The 26,102-nt window shown below is 43.2% G+C and overlaps 1 protein-coding gene across 1 annotated transcript; it reads right to left on the bottom strand.

Annotated features, from left to right (window-relative positions):
- Positions 1–1,260: 1,260 nt before the first annotated feature.
- LOC129700450 (EEF1A lysine methyltransferase 3-like) lies at positions 1,261–25,172 on the bottom strand. The gene is made up of 4 exons (XM_055640946.1): positions 23,916–25,172; positions 11,923–12,217; positions 7,954–8,065; positions 1,261–4,042 (listed from the first exon to the last, which is right to left on the bottom strand). Exons 1-4 carry the CDS (start codon positions 23,918–23,920, stop codon positions 3,630–3,632), a joined length of 825 nt encoding a protein of 274 aa, XP_055496921.1. The 5' UTR covers positions 23,921–25,172; the 3' UTR covers positions 1,261–3,629.
- Positions 25,173–26,102: the final 930 nt, after the last annotated feature.

The following is a 26,102-nucleotide window of genomic DNA, read 5'->3' as shown; positions in this document are numbered from 1 at the left end:
CTTTCATCTACTATTTATTTATAGTTAGTTATATCTTTGATAAAAGTAAGCTGTTAGCTGTAAGGGTTAACCAGAAACAGGCTCCTGGAATTATGCCAGGTGCCTGAGTCTTCTCCCTTCTTCACACGAACTACGTATCCCTTATCATTTCAATGTTATCTACTTTAATTCTAAATGTTATCCACTTTAATTCTAAAATTAGTCATCTCTGTATATGAACTAGTCTGTTTTATAAGCAGATTATTACATTTTACCCATTATATAGTTCAGGCTAGTTTCCATTTATATTTCTATATTAGTATTTGTTAGTTATTATGAATTCTCTATATTTTGTAAAAGTGTTTAAAAATCTTGATTCGCCATTCGACCTTGGGGTGTTTTCCACATTCGGCTCTGATGTTCATCTTTGGTTGGCTCATCAGTCTTTCCTTTATTCTGAACAAAGTATGTCCTTGAGTTAAATTCCAGAGCGTCCAAAGGAGATAAGATGTCTAGACAAACGCACGTGGAAATTAGGTTCCATTTTAAACTTTAAGAGAGTGTTGTTTCTTCCCTTGTCTTTGGGTGTTCTCTGTGAGATAATAAAAGGCAAGAAAATGTCCATATCCTCCCGCTGGTGTGGTTAATCTTCTGTTTCTGCCTTTGCGACAATCTCTTCGGCATATTTATAAGATGCATCCGAGTTAGTGAAGGTTTTCTCTTTTCCCTTGTAAGTAATGCGCATTCTGGCCGGATAAAAAACGCCACATCTAACATCTTTGACTCCATAGAGAATCTGTCTTGTCTGTTCAAACTTTCTTCTCTTTTGAACGATCTCAAAGGGATAATCCCGCAGGAGTTTGATAGTGTCTTGTCCAAAGGTCCCACTTGGTCTAGTATGACAATAAAACACTAATGACTCGTAACTATTGTATTTGTTTTTGCACTATCATGGTCTACTTTACTTAGAATAACCAATAATGTATAATATATTTATCACTGTTGTATCTAATGTGCCTATAATGCTGCAACTAGTTAAGATTTAGAATTGCAGAGTTGCTGCCTTACAGCACCAGAGACCCGGGTTCAATCCTGACCATTAGAGCTGTCTGTACAGAGTTTGGATCAAAGATGTTTTGTTTGGATTTCTTCACATGACCAAATGGGTTTTCTCCAGGTGTTCCGGTCTACTCCCACACTCCAAAGATGAACAGGTTTGTAGGTTAATTGACTTTGGTAAAATTGTAAATTGTCCCTAATGTGTAGGATAGTGCTAGTGTACAGGGTGTAATGACAGTGCTAGTGTACAGTGCGATGGCTGGTTGGCACGGTCACAGTGGGCCGAAGGGTCTGTTTCCGCGCTGTATCTCTAAATGAAATAAACAAAACTAATTTAATTGTTCCGGTTCATATCCCGATGCATATGAATTTATAAACACTCTTGATCTTGATTTTGATTAACAAACTGACAAGAGAATGAGCAATGAATAGTAATTTTATTTCAGTCCTTCCAAGCAGTTCAGTTGAGTTTATTGTCACGTGTACCGAGGTACAGTAAAAAGCTTTTTGTGGCGTGGGAACCAGTCAGCAGAAAGACAATACATGATTACAATCAATCAATTTACAGTGTACAGATACATGATAAGGGAATAACGTGATAAAGGAATACATGATAAGGGAAGCACTCTAACGTGATACATCTTTTGATATAACCATCAGACAAGGATAAACTTTCACACAGTATTAACTGAATTTGGTATTGTGTAACCCAAACGTTTCCAATAAAACGACAACACGATGCCTGAACTAGCCCGGCGCTGCAGTGAGAGGAAGGAATCCATTTCACAGCCATTTCCCAAATTACACCAATGAAGCATTTTTGAAATGTTGTCAGTGTTGTGCTGTTGGAAACATGTCCGCCAGTTCCCCACAAATTGCAGCTAGATACTCAGCAGATAATCGGTTGAGGGATGGATGCACGGCCCCTTCTTCAAAGTGCTGTACTCAAAGGGTCTTATTTGGCTGGACCACAACATTGTAAGCTCAGACACTACACCTCTCCTTCCACATTAGTCTGGAGACCTAATGTTGCGTTAAAAACCTCGGGATTGCATGGCCTTGCAACAGAGTGAATGTAAAAACATTCGCTGACAGAGTTATAACAAGTGTTGGCAAACGGAATTTACAGAGCACAATTTGTGGGTTTAACGTAAATCTTATTGGATTTCCCAAGATGATCAAGTAATTAACTCTGCACATTCTAGTTTCTCAGCTGGCTCTCGACTCGCTTGGTGAAAAAAAAAATTGGGGTCGAGATTAGCCTCACAGTCAGTGGAAGACTTGAAGCTCACATCCGGACTCTGTGCGTGTTTCTCGGGAGCCGGTTTCGGGTTTGCCTCGGTGCTCTGGTCGGACATTGACCCAAGATGGGGTGGGAGAAAACGAAGCACTCTGCAGGTGCTGGGAGTGTGGGCATGTGGGACTAGTGTAGCTGGGACATGTTGGCGTTCGTGAGCATGTTGGGCCGAAGGGCTTGTTTCCACACTCACTATATGACAGGGAGATTGCCTGCTCAGTGACTCTCTGTGTTTGTGAGGAGCTGACGGACATCTAACCTGACTTGTGTCAGTGCGGGGGTGAAACATTCTACAAACACCGTATCACTCATTAGGGTCAGCTATGGAAAATAACACAAGGGCTTATAGGGCACAAGGGAAAATAACAGAAACCCATTCCCAAGTTGTGAACAATGCTAATTCTGTCTGCTTCAATTGTTCTTCCTCGCTTGATGCCATGATCTGTGTCAACAGGGCTGATGTGTGCGTTGGCTACATGTTCGATGGTAAAGGGCCTGTCCCACAAGCATGCGACTGCATGCGGCGAGCGTGACCAAACTGGAAGTGGGGGCCCTGCGGAGGTCGAGTGATCCCGTACGAGTTAACCTGAAGTTCGAGCGAAGTCCGTGGGAAGTTCGCGCGAGACGTACGGTGTCGAGACGCTGCGCAGGCCCGTCAAGGCGCTGCGTACGGCTTCAATGCGGCTGCGGGCCGGCAGGCCGTTGCCGCGCAGAATTTTTGGACAGTGTCAGTTTTTCGGAGCCCCGCACGATGGCGGGACCAGCTCCGCACAATTCTATACGGCTCCGGCGATCGAAGTGGGACCGGCCCCGTGAGGCCGTACGGTTCAAGCGACCATGTTAGGTCGCGCTTGCCGCATGGAGTCACATGCTGGTGGGACAGGCCCTTTATAAAGCTGTTATCAGTCAGGTTCATAGCTGACCGTGTCGAAGCATCAGCTTAAACTGCTCACACACTGTTTCAGTAGCATTTTAACAGCATTCCGGCTTCACACAAGCTTTTTGTTTCCAGAGAGTAGTTTCCAGATTTGCAGTTTGTTGCTTTTAGCTGTAGATTGAACACCGGCTTCTGTGGAGTGCAGACAATTTTTTTTTTAAATTACAAAGGCGACACAATATTATTTTGCTTTCAAATATAACTTCAAATGAATAACAAGAACTTTCCACAAGAACAAAGTTGCTGCCTTGATCTGTATCAACATAGATAGCAAAAACAAAACCCATCTCCTACAACCTAACTTTTTAAAATTCAAATGGCAATGCCTCAAACGTCCTCTCTGAAAGTTCCACGTATCTACGCGGTCACGTCGTCACCGGCCGCTGGTTTAATGGAGCTAATCTTGTACACGTTGATTGCTTTGCTCTCGACTAAGTGAACCCGTTGGCAGTTGTAATGCTGGGGCAATAGCTCCTCGTGGAAACTGACGGAGTGATTTCCTTTCCGTAACTTGGACGAGAGGTAGATGATAGTCGACCCCTTGGATAAGTGGTGCAAAGTCTTCAGTAGCAAGGGGTAGGTGAGGGAGGTATATACAATATCCGAGCCCAGGATAAAGTCGTAATCCGTGGGGAAATGTACGTGATCCTTGCCCCAGGATAGCGGACAGACTTTTGACCGATGTTTAGAGTCAGAAGGGATATTAATGGAGACATTGTATTGTATTTGACTCAACACGTTCTCTCGGTCTGTCAATGTAACATCCCCACCTGGCAAGAAACAAAAAGATAATTTAACAGAGTCCAAACGGAATAATCCTTTTCAGAATAAATTAGCGGTGTTTAATAGTGAAACATAGAAAAATAGGTGCAGGAGTAGGACATTCGGCCCTTCGAGCCAGCACCGCCATTCAATATGATCATAGCTGATCATCTAAAATCAATACCCCATTCCTGCTTTTTCCACATATCCCCTGATTCCTTTAGCCCTAAGAGCTAAATCTAACTCTCTTGAAAACATCCTGTGAATCTGCCTCCACAGATTCACAACTCTCTGGGTGATTTTGTCACCCCCTCATCTCAGTCCTAAATGCCTACCCCTTATTCTTAAATGGTGACACCTGGTTCTGGATTCCTCCAAACATCGGGAACATTTTTCCTGCATTTAGCCTGTCCAAGAATTTTATGATTCCGTAAGATATCCTCTCATCCTTCTAACATCCAGCGAATAAAAGGCCCCTTTAATCCTGTCAGTCCCGCCATCCCGGGAATTAACCTGGTGAACTCCCTCAATAACAATAATGTCCTTCCTCAAATTAGGAGACCAAAATTGTACACCTTACTCCAAGTGCAGTCTCACCAGAGCCTTGTACAATTGCAGTAGGACCTCCTTGCTCCTCAACTCAAATTCTCTCGCAATGAAGGCCAACATTTCATTAGCTTTCTTCACTGCTTGGGGTACCTGCATGCTTACTTTCAGTGAGTGATGTACAAGCATAACCAGGCCTCATTGTACCTCCCCTTTTCCTAATCTGACACCATTCAGATAATAATCTGCCTTCCTGTTCTTGCCACCAGAGTGGATAGCCTCACATTTATCCACATTATACTGCATCTGCCATGTATCTGCCCACTCACCCAACCTATACAGGTCACCTGGCAGCCTCATAGCATCCTCATCGCAGCTCACACTGCCACCCAGTTTTGTGTCATCCGCAAACTTGGAGTTGTCACATTTAATTCCCTCGTCTAAATCGTTAATATATATTGTAAATAACTGGTGTCCCAGCAGAGAGCCTTGCGGTACCCCCACGAGTCACTGCCTGCCATTCTGAAAAGGACCTGTTAATTCCTATTCTTTGCTTCCTGTCTGCCAACCAGTTCTCTATCCATGTCAATACCATACGCCCAATACCATGTGCTATAATTTTGCACACTAATCTCTTGTGTGGCACCTTGTCAAAGGCTTTTTGAAAGTCCAGATACACCACATCCACTGGCTCTCCCTTATCAATTCTACTTGTTACATCCTCAAAAAATTCCAGAAGATTAGTCAAACATGATTCCCCCCTCATAAATCCATGCTGACTTTGACCAATCCTGTCACTACGTTCCAAATGCGCTGCTATAACATCTTTAACAATCGACTCCAGCATCTTCCCCACTACCGATGCAAGGTAAACTGGTATTCCTACGACCTGCAGAAAGGCTGAAATGTGCCTATAATCGACTGTCCGCATAGAAATTCATCTTACATTTGTTCTGTACATCACCGAATATATCTCTCATTTCCCTTTCCCCTATCTTTCAGTCTGAAAAGGGGTCTCGATCTGAAACGTCACCTTTTCCTTTTCTCCAGAGATGCTCTCTGACCCGCTGAGTTACTCCAGTTTTTTGTGTCCATCTTCTAGAAATTGGCCACACTTTAGTGTTTGTGAAAGACGAGTTGAATAAGATTACGTCAAATAAAATCTAATTTGCATGGGGCGAGCATTTAGTTTACAACACAGATTTTTGATTCAACACATAATTAATGAACATCGATATAACTTTGGAATATTTTGTCTAGAAACGGGAAACAAAAGGTTACAGGGCAGGAGTGTTAGAAAATAAATTAACCATTGCTAAAGAGTGCAAAAGACACAACGGCATAATTGTCAATTCTTTTCTTCTCACCCGTCTGTGGACAAATGGGGCAGCACAGTGGTGGTATCCAATGGTGCATACAGTGGCTGCCTCACAGCTCCAGAGACACGGGTTTGATCCTGTTCTCAGATGCATTCCAAGAGTCCACTTTCCATGTAGGTTTCCACCCCCCCCCCCCCCCCCCCCCCCCCAAAGAGAGTGTATTAGGTAAATTGCCAGCCGTAAATTTCCCCGAGTGTGTAGGTGTGTGGCGGAATTTGGTAAGAAAGGGAAGTTGAGGAGACGACTCTGTGACTCTGTAAATTTTGATTATAAAATGATGATCAAACTCAAATGACTAGTCATGGAGTCAGAGAGTCATACTGCTAGAAACTGACCCTTTGGCCTAACTTGCCCATCTACACTCGTGCCACCTGGCCATGTTTGGCCCATATCACTCTAAACTTCTCCTATCATGCTTTATTACCACTTTGCTTATCTGCTACCGTGTGCATACCTAATAAAGCTAATGTAAATAATCTTGTCTTGGCAGCATCCAGTAACTGCTGTGTAGTTTGTCCAGTAGATCACTGAGGGATTTTATTTCAGCAGGTGATAATGCCACAAAGGCCAATGAATCTACGAGAAGACCCAGCCTCGATGCATCTAATAATACCTTGTCCAAATTGAAACTAACCCCAATCAGAGCGGTATAAACAGCCCTGGAATCTCTTGAGATTTCCTTGACGATACCTGGTCAAATGTACTCTCTACAATTCAGGTCCTATCTGGTCTTGCACATGGTGATAATAATTCAGATATTAACACCATGCCTGGATTTGGGAATTTAACACCAGTCCGTTCTGAATCTTGTAATCAAATTCAACAAGCTTGGTGTTGGATTCTCAGAATATGGAAAACAATTTATTTAAGTGCTGATATTATATCCCCAGCTGCTCTTGTCAGACATTTTTTTAAATAGGCTGCAAGTGTAGCATTACTGCTGGTGTCATTGATACACGCTTACTTGAAAATTGGAATTCAAAGATGATCCAAGAACAATAATGTTTTCAAATTTGCACAACCCCTTGTAGGGGTTCTTGTGTCTGTGGTGTGTGTGTGTGCCAAGAAACTGATATCAACCATGTCCTTGCCCTCAAACTATTCTCAATAATTGTCCTCAGGATATTGCATTTCAACACCAACGTTCCTTCGGCAGTTGAGCTAATCTTTGGAACTAATGAGAAAGTGTTCCACCTGTGGTTACTACACTTCAGAACTAACATCATTCCCAACCTCAATAGTTGAGCAGACAAAATGTGTAGGAAAGAACTGCAGATGCTGGTTTAAATCAAAGGTAGACACAAAATGCTGGAGCAACTCAGCGGGACAGGCAACATCTCTGGAGAGAGGGAATGGGTGTCGGTTCGGATCAAGACCTTTCTTCAGACTGATGACAATAGTCGAGCAGTAATATACAGATTACATGGTTGCACACTCGCAGAAGCCAAACCAAGACATTATGGACTTAAGCAGCAAGAGCATTCTGCTCCTAGAACCTATGAACATGAACTGTCTTGGGAGAAAATGCAAACTCCATACAAAGCATGAGAAATCAGGATTGAACCCGTAACTTGACCTGTTGTGGAGGCACCATTAATTACTGCATATTTGACTTGCATGTGATGATATTCTAATGTGTTCTTGCATTAGATATGCCACACAGGTTACATTTCCTTACAGGATTTAAAGTGACACTGTGTTGCTGAAAATAATCTTGACATTGGCAATGACATGAAAACGTGTCTATATTTAGAGTGAATTTATGCTAAATTTCAAATATTTCCACCACAGCATGGAAGAAACGATGTTACAATACTTGAGTGTGGATACTGCATTCACAGCATTAGCCTTTCATTGGGAAAAGGAAAATGCCTGTATTTAGCAGAATGAATGCCTTCCGAATCACAATAATACCTGACATAGACATACGATGTCAATTGGCTGTATCACTTTTCATATTAATACGACAGGTTCATTGTCACCCTTCAGCTCACCCAGGAGGACAGCAAGAATCCCCACGAGTCCAGTGCCAGATCCCAGTTCGATCACCTTTTTCCCCAAAAAATCGATCTTCTCCCTTTCAAAGTACTGGCAAAGAACCAGAGCCTAGGAAACAGGTCAGACATGGTTGGAACAGAATCATTGCAAAAGGTGGTACAAAGCAATCCAAGAGACAAATAGAGAAGGCAAGGAAGAGGGCATTGCTAGAGCCACCTCCTGCAGAGACGAAAAATGCCTGGAATGGGAGCTGTTCTTACCTTGTCAAACTCACGCATTTCCCAGTGGATTTAGAGCCACACAGGCCCACTTCGACTGAAGGCACCTTCGGCAGTGATGGGGTGAAGGGAGGGAGGGTCCGATGTACAAGAGACCAGCGTCACAACATCAGGACTGGAGATGATAGAGAGGGGGTGCTGTGGTTACGTGACTTAAACACAAGGACCAGTAGTTTAAATAAGGTCGTTGTGGGCAGCTGGAGGTGACTGCAGCCAATATTGAAAGATTATATGGGGTCAGATTTCACGGCAGTTGATGTCGGCCAGACCATCCTTACTCCCCAACACTGTCAGCTACTTAGGGATTTGAGAGCCGATATGGCTTCCCAGGAAACTCCTTAAATTGCTTTCATTGATCCACTACTTTCACAGGTGGTACTGTTTGTAACCCTCACTTCCACAGGCACACTCTAAAATCACTTGAAAGGATGTGAATTTGGGGATTTTACTAATTATTTTGCTGAAATGGTCTGGTAGTGATTTTATCGGCAGGCTTAAACCTGATTAAACCTGTAATAGCAAACTATTACAACCTAAACATTTGTGTACAATTTTTTTGCATTGATATTTCAAAATAATTGTTTTTAAAACTAATTCTCATTACAAAGTGCATTATTTCAGCCTTCCACTTTAGTCATGTGAAAGTTCAAATCTTTAGTTGGAATGCTTAAACATTTAATTAGAAATTCCTTCCTGGTTTTATGTCCAAGAATTCTTCAATGCATGGAAATGTTTTTATATTATTGGCGGCGAAATAGTCAAACGACTGCATCGTAGGTAGGTTCCTGACCCCAAGGAACCAACTGAGTGATTACCTACCAGCAGCATGTGTTGTAAAAAGGAGTCACTATAGGTTTGTGGAGAACATTTGGAGGTTAACAGGAAGCATTGCAACTTTCTGCAAAATGCAGGGCAGCATTACTTGAGATAAACAGGGATTTCAGGGGTCAGGAGGAATTGCAAGCAAATAATTTAATGTGAAGCAGGATAGAGGATGGAAAACAGTGTGAGATGCATCTCAACCACTTTTGATGGACGTGGAGACTCACATAAGGGCTGCTAATATTATGAATTGGTTGTATCGTGCCAGGGAGCAGTAGTGAATGGAGAGGGCAAATGGAAAGAGAAGGTTTAATTACAGCAGGCATTAGCTGTTTTTCTTTAATTTATCACTGACGCTGCGGATGTATTTGAAAGAGTTCATTAACCTCGAGGATCGGTGCACAAATGAGGCAGAACATTCGAGAATATGCCCTGACAAGCTGGATCCCCGCCAGGGATATGAAAGCCGGTAAGTCTGAATACATACCCAGTAAGGAACTTAGCTGAGTTTCATCCATTAATTTAGTTTACATGTGTGCAGTGGAGAGCAAGATTAGGACAAATTAGAACAAGCATCTGGAGGGTGTGGAACAAGATAGTATGATCCATAAGAATAATCCAGAAAAATAAGGAAGCATAGTATCTCATGGGCAGGGTCAAAGCCACAACAACTGTGGCTCCAACTTTGGTTAAGGCAATATTAGTGTTAAACTAGACCAAATGGGACCCGTTAGGTCCCTGTCACATGGGAGGCCTGGACCCCCAACGCAACCCATTCCCCAACGCAATATTCCACCACTTACCCGTTCTCCCAGCGCAACCTGTGCCCCCAACACAATATTCCACCACTCACGCATAGCCCGAAACTGCGCAGGCGCGGCTCATTTCCCCTCATCCCCAGCACCCCCTTCCCCTCCCCCTCCTCTTCACTCTCCCTCTTCTTTCCCCTCTCCTCCTCCCCTCCCCAATCCCTCCCTCAACTCTCCCTTTCTTCCCTTTCCCCTACCCTCAGTAACTCCCTTCCTCCCTCCATAACTCTTCTCCCCTCCCTACCTCCCTCCTATCCCTCTATCCCCCACTCCTCACCTCCCACTATGCCTCCTCACCTTCCCCACTCCCTCCTCTCATTCCCCCCCCACTCCCTACCTCCCCACTCCCCCCTCCTCTCCCTCTATTCCCCTCCTTGGATCTCGAGGGTGCCGATGCTTTCCCTCCTTGTGCGCCCGGAGGAGCAGTGCCACCGCTGCCCTCAGAGCCAGGCTCAGCGCCCAGGCCTCGGATTATCGTGGCCTCTCCACACCCCCGGAGCCTGCCGCGCAGGCCAAGAGCAGCAGCAGCAACCGTCGGCCTCAGAGCGAGCTTCAGCACCCATGCCCCAGATCATTGGCATGGCCTCTCCACACCCCCGGAGCCGGCCACCGCCACCCACAGATGCAGCCTCAGCCTCAGCCAAGGCGGAGGAACCCCGCAGGCCTGGAGGAGAGCCAGCCTCAGTGCCCAGGCCCCGGATCCTCGATGTGGCCTCTCTTCGCCCCCTTAGCTGGAGCCTGCCAGAGCCTGACGCCGCCGCCCGCAGATGCAGCCCCAGCCTCAACTCCAAGGCGGTGGATCCCCGCAAGCCCGGAGCATCAATTAAATGTTGTTTTCAAAATCTTACCTGTGTCGCCGTTGTGAAAAAAACATGGTAATCTGAATTCTGGAAAGGCCCCAACTGCGCAGGCGCGGCTGAGGACCCGTCAGGTGCTTTTTGTGTCGCCAGTAAAGATGCGCACGGGAACTATCCTTCAACTGCGCACGCGCGGGTGGAGGCGCTGTTTTAAGTTACCTTTTTTTAAACCTTAATAACTTTTTTAATATACTATCGATTGGAACAAAACTTATTTCATTTACAGCACAGGACAATGTTGAGTAAGGTGGTCCAAAAATCGTAGCACTATCGTATACCGTTTTTGCGCAAATAGAGAAACAATGCAAACCTGCAGATAACAAGATGAGCGGTTTAGTTATATTATTATAATAATAATAATAATAATAATAATAATAATAATAATAATAATAATAATAGATAGATGATGTACTGACAGATTGGAGCAGGGAAGCAATTGCCCAAAGACCACAGGGGAGAAATCGAGACTGGATTATCAGGTCGTATATTGGAGTATTAAGTGTGGGCATTTTGGGATAGTGACAATTAACTGATAAGGGTTGAAGAGATGAACTGCTTCCAAGGTCATGAAAAGAAGATCAGGGGTTCTATTTTTGGTCCTTACTTATTTACGGCAGAAATGGCACGCTTCTCCCAAACATGTGGCTCACGAAAGGGAAATCAATGAGGAGTCGTTCAACTGATGACAGGCACAGAAGTATGCAATTAGGAGGGAATTTATTCCTCAGGTCAATTCAATTAAGAATTATTTCAGAAAGCATTCTTTTTCCACAAAGAAAGTACTCTGAAACCTTCACCTAAAAGGCAATTGCTATTGGCGCAACTGAACATTTTCAAGATGGAGGTGATTGTTAGTTTATGGTGTTAAATAATTGGAGAAAGAAGCCACAATCTCATAAAATGGTGGATCATATCCAAGTGGCCAAATTGACTACTAGATTTCCTGTGGTACCAGGAGTTGGTTGGGTGTAGTCAACTTCATTTACTACAGTAACCTGTACATAAAACGATAATAGAAAGCAGGATATTCATATGGTCTTGGCTCCAATATAATTTGATTGGAGTGGCTCCAGACCCCAATGTTTTGCGTTAAGGATGACAAAGTCCTTCATAATATTGGAACATAGGCATCGTGTTCAAATACTAAGCAAGGCTTCTTATTAACATCGTAAACATGACAGAATCACTTTTCAGCTTACGGCTTCCCAGATAGAAGCAGAGAACCCCAAATTGCTGCCGTGATGTTGAGTGATGAGTATAGAATGTCCGCAGAAATTGAACTGTTTTTCACTTCGGAGGGGTTTCAGAAGTAGCCAGTCAATCGTGATGTAAGGGCTGGCAAATTCGCCTTGATGCTGGTTTCTTGTCACCTTCCCCAAGATTTCCTTGAAACTTCCCTTAGTTTTAGTCATTCCTTTCTGATCACCAGGTAGATCCTGACCAGATGTCTTTTCCTGGTCTTGATCATTTGGAATTCCACCTATCCGAGCCTGTCTGAATGAAAAAGAAAGATTTTAAGAACTCTCACCTGTAATGAAATATTTGCATAGAAAAACCATTGGTAGAAAAATATTACCTAGTCTATAAACAATGTCTCATATTCATGTACATTGTCCATGCCCTCTTCTATCCCCTCCCATCTACACCACAGAGATGTGAATACTTGGAGAAGCCAAAAAGTTGTAGCCAATACTGAAACATGCTCTGGAAAATACATATCGCTTATTACGATATGCACAATTATGGTGAAGTTCACGTAGAATAAAATGTTTCCTTACAGTAACATTTGAGGCACAAGACTCAGAAAACACACAAAAAACTAAGTTACATGTAAATCCTGCAAGAGACTGAAAACAAAAGTAAGAGATTAGTGTAAAACACATTTAGAAATTGTTCATGGTCGTGCAAGAGATGGTCATAGTCAATGTTCCGTTGTCGAGGTAGGATTAGTGTTGTGCAGGTTGGTTCAAGAACATGATAGCTGTACAAGGGTAGTTGTTCCTGAACCTGGTGGCATGGGACATTAGGTTTCTGTATCCTCCTGCCTAATGGTAGCAAGGAGAGGGGAAATCAACAGTAACAAATAATGCTGAGGTTTTCCCCACGGGAGATGCTGACATCCTTGCAGATGCGGATTGGAAGTTAGAAAAATCCCCTCCGCAATGCAAAACTAATTTAACATATTGCTCAGCCAGAAGACCACCCAAGTGCATAAATACAGATAATAATAATCTAATAAAGATATCCTCTTTTGGTCAGTTATATAAATCCATCAGTTCCTTAAGTATGTTCAAAATGAAGGGAATGAAGATACCAATTTCTTCACGAGGAGAATATCGGGCCCTGGTGTATATTACATAGTTTCCTCATGATACCTTTTACAACTGGGCCCATTATTTGTGTTTCCATCATGTGACTCTGAATGAATGAATGAATGGATGAATGAATCTCTTTATTGTCATTGCACATGGTACAACAAAATTTAAAAGTCAATCCCACGGTGCGATTCACAAGAGCAGTTTTAAATATATAAGATAAGGTAAAAATACATACATATAATAAAAAAATTAAAAAATTACAGATAAATAACAATAGCAGCTGAGGTAGAGCCATTCAGTTGAATGTGAGTGTTATTTCTTATTTTGCATTGTTAAGTTCACGTATGGCTATGGGGTAGAAGCTGTCTCTGAGTCTGTTTGTGCGAGTTTTGAAAGACCTGTACCGTCTGCCAGAGGGCAGCAGGTGGAACAGGTTGTGTCCAGGGTGGGAAGTGTCCTTTAGGATGTTGGCTGTCCTGCCAAGGCAGCGAGAGCTGAAGATGTCCTTCAGGGAGGGCAGTGGGCAGCCAGTGATTTTTTGTGCGGTGTTGATGACCCTTTGAAGGGCTCTCCTGTCCGCTGCAGAGCAGCTGGCATACCATGTGGTTATACAGTACGCCAGCACACTCTCGATGGAGCAGCGGTAAAAGGACACCAGCAGCTTCTCCTCCAGGTTGTTTTTCCTGAGGATCCTCAGAAAGTAGAGTCGCTGCTGGGCCTTCTTGACTGCTGTGGTGGTGTTTGCAGTCCAGGAGAGATCCTCCGTAATTTGTGTGCCCAGGAATCTGAAGTCTGAGACCCTTTCCACACAGTCCCCATTGATGAATAGGGGTTTGAGGGCTGCACTGTTCTTATGAAAGTCTATGATAATTTCCTTTGTTTTTGTGGTGTTTAGGGTGAGGTTGTTGTCTGAACACCACGCTGCCAGTCTTTGGACTTCCTCCCTGTAGGCTCTCATCTCCTCCTGAGATGCGTCCAACCACAGTCGTGTCGTCCGCAAACTTGACGATGGTGTTGGTGGAGTGGGCGGGGGCACAATCGTGGGTGTAGAGGGCGTAGAGGAGGAGGCTCTACACACAGCCCTGTGGGGAGCCAGTGCTGAGTGTGATGGGGGTGGAGAGGTGATGGCCCAATCTGACGGTCTGGGGGCGGTTAGACAGAAAGTCCTTGATCCAGAGGCAGATGGGTTGGGAGAGTCCTAAATCCATGAGTTTGGTGACCAGTCTGCTGGGGATGATAGTATTGAAAGCGGAGCTAAAGTCAATGAAAAGCATCCTCACATAGCTCCCCTTGTGTTCGAGGTGGGTCAGTGCAGTGTGAAGAGCAGTGGCGATGGCATCCTCAGTGGACCTATTTGCTCTGTAGGCAAACTGGTGTGGATCGAAGGTGGGCGGGAGGCTGGCTTTGATGTGCAGCTGGACCAGCCTCTCGAAACACTTCATGATGACTGGTGTGAGAGCGACCGGTCGGTAGTCGTTAAGGCCGCTGATAACAGGCTTTTTTGGTAGTGGGATGATTGTGGCAGACTTCAGGCACGGTGGGGTGATGGATTTGGACGGGTACAAGTTGAAGATTTTCATGAAGACCTCGGTGAGCTGGTCTGCACATTCCTTCAGAACCCTTCCTGTCACGGCATCCGGGCCGGCAGCCTTCCTCGGGTTCACCTCCCTTAGCACCCGCCTCACTTCATGCTCCTGCACAGTGAGGGTGTAGTTGTTGTTGTTAGGGGCTGGTGGGAGAATGGTGATGAACTCTTCTGGTTCTGCCTCGAAGCGAGCAAAGAAGCAGTTCAGCTCCTCTGCCAGTGAGGCGTCGCCGTTGGCCGTCGTGCTGTTGCTGGGCTTGTAGTTGGTGATGTGCTGGATGCCCTGCCACACCCGCCGTGGATCATTGTTGTTAAAGTGGTCCTCTATCTTCCTCTTGTGGGCCGCTTTGGCATCCCTGATGCCTTTCTTCAGGTTGGCTCTAGCAGCGCTGTACAGGGCTCGCCAGACTTGAAGGCGGTGTTGCAGTCCTTGAGGAGAGTTTGGACCTCTTTTGTCATCCACGGCTTCTGGTTGGGGTACACCCGGATGAGTTTGTCGACGGTGACGTTGTCAACACAGTTCTAGATGTAAAAGAGTACCGTGGATGTGTACTCCTCCAAGTCCTGATTTCCAAAAATGTCCCAGTTTGTCCTTTCAAAGCAGTCCTGTAGCTGTGAGGAAGCTCCTTCAGGCCAAGTTTTAACAGTCCTGGTGGTGGGTTGAGTTTTTCTCCTGAGGGGGGTGTATGCTGGTGCTAAGTGAATGGATAGGTGATCCAACTGTCCTAAGTGTGGTAGTGGTGTGGCTCTAAAACCCTTCTTGATGTTTGAGTAGGCCTTGTCTAATGTATTTTCTCCCCTGGTTGCACATTTGATGTGTTGTTCAAACTTGGGGAGAACTGATTTTAAGTCTGCGTGATTGAAATCACCAGCTATGATACGGGCTGCTTTGGGGTAGGTGTTCTCTTGTTTGCTGATAGCGCTATGGAGGTAGCCTAGGGCTATGCTAGCATTAGCATCCGGTGGGATATACACAGCTGTAACTATGACCACGGTAAACTCACGTGGAAGGTAGAAAGGCCTGCATCTAACTATCAGGTACTCCAAATCAGCAGAACAGTGTCTGTCTATGATTGTGGTATTTGTGCACCAGTTGTTGTGAACGTAGATGCATAACCCCCCTCCTTGCTCTTTGTTTCTATCCCAGCGAAATGCTGTGCAGCCTGCTAGCTCAATGGCTCCGTCCGGTACAAGTGCGTGTAGCCACGTCTCTGTTATTAGCAGAATGCAACTGTCCGCGATGAATTTGTTTGCGGCGACCTGTAGTCTTAGTTCGTCCATTTTGTTGGTGATAGATCTGGCGTTGGTGAGAATGATGCTGGGTAGCAGTGGTTTATGTGGTTGTTGCCTTAGCCTAGCGACTAGTCCGGACCAGCGACCACGCTTTTGCTTCCTGTGCCTCCTCCGTCTCCGGCGTTTGCTGGGGCTGACAACAATCCACGAGAGCCCGGTGTCCTGGCTATCTCCTCCGGTATGTTGCATGAGTGCAGAAAAACGCACAAACTGCCTGTTTACACTGTAATCCGATAATCAGAAGATCCTGTCGACTGAAGGTGAGATTCGCACGACAAAACGTATCTTTGTCAAACAGACATACAAACAAAAACAAACAAAAAAAGCACCGAAAGGGAGAGCTTCGAGCCGCTGCGACTGTGAGCGCCGCCATCTTCCCCAAATGGTGGCAAAAGGTTTGTCCAATTGATGACATCAGGATCATTCCCAACGGAACAATATCAATAGTGTTTAAGAGGGAACTGCAGATGCTGGAGAATCGAAGGTTACACAAAAAAGCTGGAGAAACTCAGCGGGTGCAGCAGCATCTATGGAGCGAGGGAAATAGGCAACGTTTCGGGCCGAAACCCTTCTTCAAACCCTTCTTATTTGAGTTTCATTATTTGTCTACGTAAAAATATCTATGAGCTCTTTTGATCCCATTTTAGAATTAGCAGGAGAGCCAATCATGTTGAAGAAGGGTTTCGGCCCGAAACGTCGCCTATTTCCTTCGCTCCATAGATGCTGCTGCACCCGCTGAGTTTCTCCAGCTTTTTTGTGTAACGAACAATATCAATAGCTGGGCAAGGATTACATGGGGGTTTCATTGGGTGTTAGGGACCAGCAATAGGGCCATCTGTTCTATCTCTGGCCAATATTGCACATTATTTGAGTTTCATTATTTGTCTACGTAAAAATATCTATGAGCTCTTTTGATCCCATTTTAGAATTAGCAGGAGAGCCAATCACGTTATTGGAAGATCATGGACATGAATAATCTGATTCTTGATTAGGACTGTTGTCAGGGGTTATGGTGAGAAGGGAGGAGAATGGGGTTGAGAGGGTAAGATACATCAACCATGATTGAATGGCATAGGAGAATTGATGGGCCAATTGGCCTAATTCTGTTCCTATCACATGAATTTATGAACTCTGCTTGAATTGTACAATAATACGACTGGATCAGAGTAAAGCCCTCTGCACTATATTCTATTGCATATCTCAATTGCAACTTGAAAGCATGCAATATACATACCCAACCACTGTTCTCATTTACCACTCCATCATAAAGAGACGTCTAACACTATCAAGCTTTGAACGCCTATCTGATGTCCCTTATCACTTGGATTCAGCCGCCTCTAATACATTACATGAGATGATAATATCCTTTATGCTTTTGCCCTGTCTAGCAATTAGCTCACGGTCCCAGAGGTGAAAGACCATCATTTAACCACAAAACTCAATTCAACAGGAAATCTTTGACAACCACCATCCATGGTGATTCAGTTATCGTTCCATGGCCACTATTGAATGCAAAGCTTATTTGGGGAAGTAGGAGGGGTGTGCTAAAGACAATTTGAAACACAGCTAAAGCATGAAAATTATGGAGCAGTGTACCCATGGTGGTGTCAGCTGCATCAAAATCTTCACTTTAGACAGCTAATGAAGAACTTGAGGCGTGGAAGAATCAAACACTGAGGTTGGAGTACTTTGGTTCCAAGGTGGATCTCTCCATCACTGGCCTTAATGGATTCCTCATTGAGGTAACTACATCGTTTCACTTATTTCACCGCTCTTGACAAAAAGAAAGAGAGACTTACACAGTCTTGGGTCAAGTTGCCACTTGATCCCCTATTCTCACAATTCAAGGCCTTCTGACTAATGATCAAAAGCTAGGTACTGGTTGGTTTTCTTTTAACATTGCGAGATAAACTATCGTTACCTTTTTCATGTGGACCACTTGGATTATCTAGAGTCAGTCTATTTATTATGTCAAATAGAGACAGAAAAAAATACAAGGTAGACAAAAATGCTGGAGAAACTCAGCGGGTGCAGCAGCATCTACGGAGGGAAGGAAATAGGAAACGTTTCGGTCTATGGAGCGAAAAAATACAGATTCTTAAGTGTTTTAAAAAAGGGATAAAAAGCAGGCGATAGTGACCTGTGATCCCGCAAGATCATTCTGTAAAGCAGGGCAAACCTCTTCTTCGGATTCACTTTCCCAGCCAATCTCATCATTCATTTCCCTCACAAGCTTGTTTGGTCATGAAAATTCCTCTGAATGTAGTTCATTTATTAATTTACTTTTTCTTCCACCCACATACCAGAAATGTTGCAAGATCATCCTTAAAGCTTCATCAAAATTCTACAGGTTAGTATGGCTTCAGAAAGTTTTCTATTGATAGTGTCATAGAAGAAGACTCTGCCCAAATCCATTGTTGGCGCATGACAGGCAGCAGTATACCGGTCGATGGACATCTATACCATCAAATAGTATAGAACATTTGCTGGATTTCACTTGCAAATATATTCTACTCTGCATCCCGATGCTGCAAGTTCACCACCACAGGCTTTACCTGGCGGCTCGAGGATTTCTTCAGCATTAAAGGACTAACCCTTACCTAATGCTGCTGGAGAGTCTGTGGTGTCCATCTTCCTCCAGATCCTTCATTAACTCCCCAATTCCCTCAACACCACAACCCCATGCATGCCCACCATATTTTTCCACATCCTACATATCATCATGTCCCCCATTCCTTCTGCCAACCTCTACCCCACCCACTGACATCAACCCCGACCCTCCACAGACGTCTACCCACCCCACCAACATCCACCACTTCATCTGCCCCAACTTATTTGGCCTTACCCCTATTTACTACCCAACGTTATCATTTCAATTCCCTGCTCAATCATTCGCCAAACCCTGTATTGTTAAGTCCCTGAACAATGCTGTCAGTTGGCCATTTACTACAGGTGCATAAATGTTCGATCAACGTACGGCATACGCTCATCCAATTTAAAACATTACATAGATTATATTATTCAAAAACTAAATTAAATAAAATCTTCCCTAATGTTTCACCAATCTGTGATAAATGCCTATGTCAAGAAGCTACCATAGCGCACTCTTTTGTTTTTTGTACAAAAATCCAAAAATTCTGGTATGAAATATTTGATATTTTTTCAAAATTGATCAAAATAAAACTGGTACCAAAACCAGAATGGATTATCTTCGGAATATCGGAAGATAACCCTGAATTAAACGTGTTGGTCAGAAGAATTTATTTAATTAAAACCTAGAAGGAATAGGAAAAAAGCTTATACTTAAATTCTGGAAAAATGCGCCCGACACCAACAATAAAAAAGATGTGGATGTCAAGTCAAATATGGTTGAAACATTACACCAGGGGAAGAGATGAGATTCCTCCTAGCAGGTAAAGCAGACCAATTTCAAAAAGACGTGCTGCACCTGCTGAGTTTCTCCAGCAATGTTGTTCTGGTTATGTGCCTGGACCTATTACAAGTATGAGGTGCAATAGTAATCTAAAAAAAACAAATATATAAATAAGTGGAATCAGGACCTGGTAACGGGAGGTAAAATAACAAAACACAGACTTGGTTGAATGTAGTCCCCTCTCTGCGGAACATTTGAAAATAATGTTCCATAATAGAGCGATTGTTTCTACTTTCTCCTTATTTCCTTTCTAGGGTCTATTTTTATCACTTTACTTCCTTTACTCTAACACCTGTTTTTTCCTTTTTAGGGGCTTTGTTTTGATGACAAAAAAGATGACTTACTACTCTCGCAGGCTGTAACAAATGTGGAAAACGATTCTCTTGCACTTTATTGCTTTTCTTTCCTAACTTCTACTTTTTTCTTAAAGCTCTAAAAAAAAATAAAAAAATGAAACGGTATAAAAAATGTATCAAGATATATGTGTTGTGTAAATAGAATTGTAATTTACCGTACTGAGCCAGCACCGCCATAAAAATAATCAAAAAAAAAAAAAAAAAAATACCCTGACTTTAAATATTCATCTATTCAGTATTTCCAAGAACAGGCCTCCACCACCCTCTGAGGTTTAAGTAACACCCTTTGTATAAAGACTGAATGGCATTTATTTCAATCCAATACCAGAGCCTTAAATTCAACAAAGCAAACTTTAAAGGGGTCATGTTTTGACAATGTGGAAATTATGGCTTAACTTTAAATATTGATTATTCAGTATTTAAGAAGGTTTAAGTTAACAATTTTAACAACAAATAATTGCCAATATTGAAAGAATTAATGCATAATTTATAACATATGTTCATCCATTTAAGGCATAAACATATGGCAGTGGTTAGCCATGGCTAACTGAGAATAACATTATGTCAAAAGTCTTATCAATCACCAGAAAGAACAGAAGGTTGAGGAATTGAAATATTGTGTTCAGCAAAGCAGGACCAAAAAAAAATGAAACAAAAAGTTGACTACGCGAGTAATCCAGTAATAAATACAAAAATCTGATTATAGAAAGTTTCTACAGATTTATAAAACAGAAATAAAATCAAAATTAATTTTAGTCACTTGCAGGCAGATTGGAAAAATTATATTCAGGAAACCACTGAGGAATTCAACATTTATTGTTCCTCTTTTCATGGATGAAAACACAAAAAACTCTGCTGTCAACAGTGGAGATCAACAATCCTGGAGTAATGATTAAAAAATAGAGCAGGGCAAACGGGTCTAGACCTGCTTTAATTCCACTACTTGTTTTAATATTTTGTGCAAAGCAAAACATGAACACTGGAATTGTCTTCTAGCATAAAAATTGGTCTGGAAAAGAAACGTTAGCCAAGCTGACACAAATTTAATGTTCAGATCAGCCAAATACTTTATGAAAATCATCACAAACTGCAACTCCTGCCCAGAAATGCAAGAAATAATATTTGCTCTAATTGCTGCCATGATCATGGGCTTTTTGAGAGGTTGGTTCCAATTTTATTGCAGATTTTTAATATAATAAATTGAATATATACAATCCTATAAAGTTTATAGCTGGTAATCAAAGGAAGGACATTGGTTCTGTGCCAGGTTAATTTCCAGCATGTATGGAGATGAAAGGAGTACTATTCACATCTGCACGCAATCCACACTTTACATGGACATGTGTCTGCATACATTCCTCTCCTTGAGTGCTCTTTAGTAGAGCAGGCCGCTGTGTGCATGAAACTATTTGTTTACAGTTATTAATGCAGACAAAGGAACATTCTCGGGATAGAGGCCATGGGAAACAAGCATATCAGGAGAATTTGATCATGGCTTCTTACTAGTAAACCCTTACATGACTCCTCTCTGCTGCCAAGGAACTTTAATGAATTGGAGAAATGAATGGGATTGGGTAGGAGATGGGGGAACAGGGTTTCAGGTGGTGGAACAAAGTAATGGGATGGGGTGACAGGCAGTGGAGTAGGGTAATGGGGTACGGCAACATGTGGTGAGACAAGGTGATAGATAGGGTATCAGTTTGTGAGGCACTGTAGTGGGTTGGGGTAATAGGAGGTGTGACAAGGTAAGAGTCCTAGTCATACAGTGTGGAACTGGGCACTTCGGCCCAATTTGCCCACTTGACCAGTCCCACCTGCCTGCATTTGTCCCATATCCCTTTAAACCTAACCTATTCATGTATTTGTCCCAAATATTGTGATATTATCTGCTTCAAATATCTCCTCTGACAGTCCATTCCGTATTCCTACAATCCTTTGCGTTAAAAAAGTTGTCCTTCAGATTCCTACTAAATCATTTCCCCCCTCACCTATGTCCTCTGGTTCTTGATTCCCCACACACTGGGTAAAAGGCTATTAATTTACCATATCTAAACCTCTCACAATATTACACACCTCTGTACGATCATCCCTCATCCTCCTATGCTCCAAGGAATAAAGTCCTAGACTGCTCAACCTCTCCCTGCAGCTTAGGTCCTCCAGTCCAGACAGCATCCTTGTAAATCTTCTCTGCATTTTTTTTATTTTTTTTTATTAGAAGTACAGTAAATTACTAATACGCATCACATATAAATTCTCTGCATTTTTAACAGCTTAACAATATCTTTCCTATAACAGGTTGACCAAAACTCCAAATGTGGCCTCACCAATATCCTGTACAACTGCAACATGCCCTTCCAACTTCTATACTCAATACTCTGAGTGATGAAGACCAATGTGCTGAAAGCCTTCTTGACCACCCTATCTACCTGGGACACACTTTCAAGGAACTATGTAAGTTTGGATGGGGTAACAGATGGTGAGACAGTTTAATGGGATGGGATAATGGGTGGTGGATAGGGTTATGGGATAGGGTAAAGGGTGATGGGAGAAGATGGTGGGTGGGATAATGGAATAAGATAATGAATGGTGGGTCGTGGTAATGGGATTAGGTGGTGGATTGGGCTCATGGGGAGGGGAAGAGACATTTTACCTAATCCATATCGGCCTGGAGCCGACTCCCCTTGCCCGCTTTGACTCACTTATCGTGATAAAGCAGAGAAGTCGGAGATGTTCAACATCATCTTCTGCATGTCACCTGGACCATGCTTGACGAATACAAATATTTTATCTGCTCCGATGGGAAAATATTTTCCACCGCACAGATTCATCAAAATTCCGGTAATCCCAGAGACGCATTTCAAATCTATACTTTCCCCTCAAATTGAGATCCGTGTTACATGTTCTTTCCAGTAAAAGATAACTCGCCTACATCCCTAACCTGGTTATATTGGCTTATAGGTTTCTTTGTAACACGAAGAAAGACGCAAAAAGTTGGAGTAACTCAGCGGGTCAGGCAGCATCTCTGGAGAAAAGGAATAGGTGACGTTTCGGGTCGAGACCCTTCTTCAGACTGAGATTCGGGGGAAAGGGAAACGAGAGATTTAGACGGCGATAGAGAGAGGTATTGAACAAATGAATGAAAGATATGCAAAACAAAATAAAGATGAGATGCTAGGTACACAAAATTGCTGGAGAAACTCAGCGGGTGCAGCAGCATCTATGGAGCGAAGGAAATAGGCGACGTTTCGGGCCGAAACCCTTCTTCAGACTGATCAAGATGCTGACTGACCCGCTGAATTACTCCTTCTTGTGTGTCTGCTTTCGGTTTAATCCAGCATCCTACATTTCTTTGTAACGTCCCACTTAACAACACAGGAGTTTCCGCCGTGGAGGGGTTTGTCCACCTTTATTCTGATCACGAGAGGAATCACTTAACCCGACTCTTTTGCGCAGAAATAATGAGCAAAGACCTTTTCGTGGACACAATTAGTCACTTTACAGTACAGGATACACAGATACATCTCATTATTTGTTTTCAAAGGTTCCATCAATCTTGTCTCCAAGACATTCGGGACAGACAAATAGAGCTGTCAGTCGTGCCTGATGCATCGCTGTTTACTAAGACCAAGTGTAAATCATTTGTGTTAGTTGCCGACTGTACATAGAAACATAGAAAATAGGTGCAGGAATAGGCCATTCGGCCCTTCGAGCCTGCGCCGCCATTCGATATGATCATGGCTGATCATCCAACTTAGTATCCTGTACCTGCCTTCTCTCCATACCCCCTGACCCCTTTAGCCACAAGGGCCACATCTAACTCCCTCTTAAATATAGCAATGAACTGGCCTCAACTACCTTCTGTGGCAGAGAATTCCACAGATTCACCACTCTCTGTAATTCCACAGATTCACCAATCTCTGTACACGTTGGGTCGACGCGGTTCTGGGTTTTTAAAAACTAGACAAGGAGCCTCTCCCTCTAACCCAAAGGTCACCTCTGACCACCCCCCCACCCCCACTCCCTTCATTCATTCTAGCACATTTTAAAGTCGCTAAAACAATAACTCGCCAAAGAATCTCACACATGCCAAGCGTTCGGTCACAAAGTGTACGTAGCCGAGGCTGAGATAGAACAGCTGCCAATGACCCGGCAATGACACAGCGCCGAGCAGGGGGTAGCGCCCGCTGCGTATATCTGACCCCTTTACCTCATGTTGTAACTGACGATATTAAGCAGGTGAAGTCTGAACCAGGGTCAACTCAAACGATGCTGCTTTCTGTTAATCGAGAGGAAGAAATGACCACTTTCCAACGACTCCACACACAAATGATACAAGGCTGTGGCCGTGTCTGTCCCAAGTCCCGCCGATCTCCTGCAGTTCGCAACTCCTCACAGCCCGCTGCAGGTGAAGGGCTTTAAGTCCTCCGCTATTTTTAGTGCAACTGTTAATGCGTCCGAGTTGAATTCCAGCCTGTGCTATTTTCGTTTGGTCATTAATATGTTTAGTTCAAAGTGGTTAAATGCATTCAAGTAATTTTGGCAGCAAGTTAACACCAATACTTTCGCCCGTTCGTTGTAAATGTCGCCGAGTGAAACTAGGACATATGAAGTTGAGTAAAGACATTTGAAGTTCTGCCAGGGGCGGAGTCAGGAGCACTTGGATTAATGAATCAACGCGTAAATGGATTAAGATGGCACTCCACATGCAGTTAAATTAACACACGTGAAAAGTTAAATGCGATTCTTTCTTTCTCTGATTCTCAGCGTAGAATTAGAATCATAGTCACCGAGCCAAACACCGTGGAAACAGGCCCTTCGGCCCAACTTGCCCACTCCAACCAACCTATCCCATCGACACGTCCCACCTGCCTGCATTTGGCCCATATTCTTCTAAACCTATCCTATCCATGTACCTGTCGAAATGTTTCTTAAACTTCAACTACCTCCTCTAGAAGCTCATTCCATAGCCCTACCACCTTTGTGTAAAAAGGTTGCCCTACAGGTTCCTATTAAACCCCCACCTTAAACATATGTCACAATTTCTTGATTCCCCTTCTCTGGGTAGGGGAATGCACAATTACACTATGTATTCAACTGATGGTCTTAATCGCCTCTATAAGATTGCCCTTTATCCTCCTGTGCTCCAAAGAACAAAGTCCCAACCTGCTCAACCTCTCCCAATAGCTCTGGCCCTCGAGTCCTGGCAACATCCTCCTAAATCTGCACCCTTTTCTAGCTTAACAATATCTTTCCTATACTGTGACCAAAACTGAACACAGTACTCTAAATGTGGCCCACCAATGCTTTGTACAACTGTAATATAACCTCCCAATAATATAAGTTCTGGAGAAGATCCAATCCAAATGTAGGTAAGTAAATAAGTAAGTAATTTTTATTTATATAGCACTTTTAAATCAAATCACGCTGAAGCCAAAGTGCTTTACAGAGAAGAAATTAGATTACCATACATCCATATAAAAGAAAAAAAAGAAAAAATACACAACACACTATAGAGTTTAACATGAACGTCCCCCCACAGCAGAATCAACATTTTCCACTGTGAAAGAAGGCAACAAAAAGTCATCCATCGCCTAAGATATACTGAAGCAGAGGTGGTCTGTTCGGGAAAGAGATCCATTGCTAAAAAGGGAAGAACATGCAGCTCGGGGATGTTCTAAGGAAGGGCTGGATCAGTGGGTTTATTAGTAAACATCCATCGTTCGCCAGAGGAAAAAGGACATAGTCAGAAAATATGTTTTTCATTCCTAGTGATGACAGTTAAATGAGTGTTTGATGACACCCCATAAGGTTGCTATCCGGAGCACTTGGAAAGGATTATTTGTAGGTGAATACCCCTGAAAATGTATTTTGTCCAGACTCAATAGCTGCCTGTCATCTCCGAACAGGCTGGGAAAATACTTTGGCACGGAATCACGTCCTTGTCTGTACCAAGGCCAAGACCAACAGTTCATAGGGAATCCGAGCTAACCGCTCACAAACTCGGCCTATTGCAGCAGTGAGCATAAACAGTTTTAGCTTTGCTGCTTCTGATGTTTGGAAGATATACACACTAACAGCTGCCTCTTTGTGTGGCAGTAGTTTGTGAATCGACTGCACTCGAATCCCTGAATCCATTTATTATTAAAGCAACATCCTTGCCTTTTACATTCCGATTTTCAAATTTAACAGCATTCCTTTTTATTTTGTTGTGAAATAAACTATACAAATTGAATAAAGATGAAGCCTTGCTCGGTCCTATTCTCTCTCAGTTAGAAGACCCAGAAAATACAAAATATATGGTTTAAGAAGGAACTGCAGATGCTGGAAAATCGAAGGTAGACAAAATTGCTGGAGAAACTCAGCGGGTGCAGCAGCATCTATGAAGCGAAGTAAA

Source organism: Leucoraja erinacea, chromosome 9, assembly GCF_028641065.1.
Source record: "Leucoraja erinacea ecotype New England chromosome 9, Leri_hhj_1, whole genome shotgun sequence".
In the NCBI taxonomy this organism is placed as follows: domain Eukaryota; kingdom Metazoa; phylum Chordata; class Chondrichthyes; order Rajiformes; family Rajidae; genus Leucoraja; species Leucoraja erinaceus.
The sequence above is the reverse complement of the archived record's forward strand: the minus strand, read 5'-3'. Positions and strand labels throughout refer to the sequence as shown.

Excerpts from the sequence above, each read along its gene's own strand:
- LOC129700450 (XM_055640946.1), bottom strand. Across the intron at positions 8,066-11,922 it reads CTGCTTCTATCTGGGAAGCC|GCTCTGGTTCTTTGCCAGTA; the intron begins GTAAGCTGAAAA and ends CCTGTTTCCTAG. Across the intron at positions 4,043-7,953 it reads GATTCTTGCTGTCCTCCTGG|GTGGGGATGTTACATTGACA; the intron begins GTGAGCTGAAGG and ends GTTTCTTGCCAG.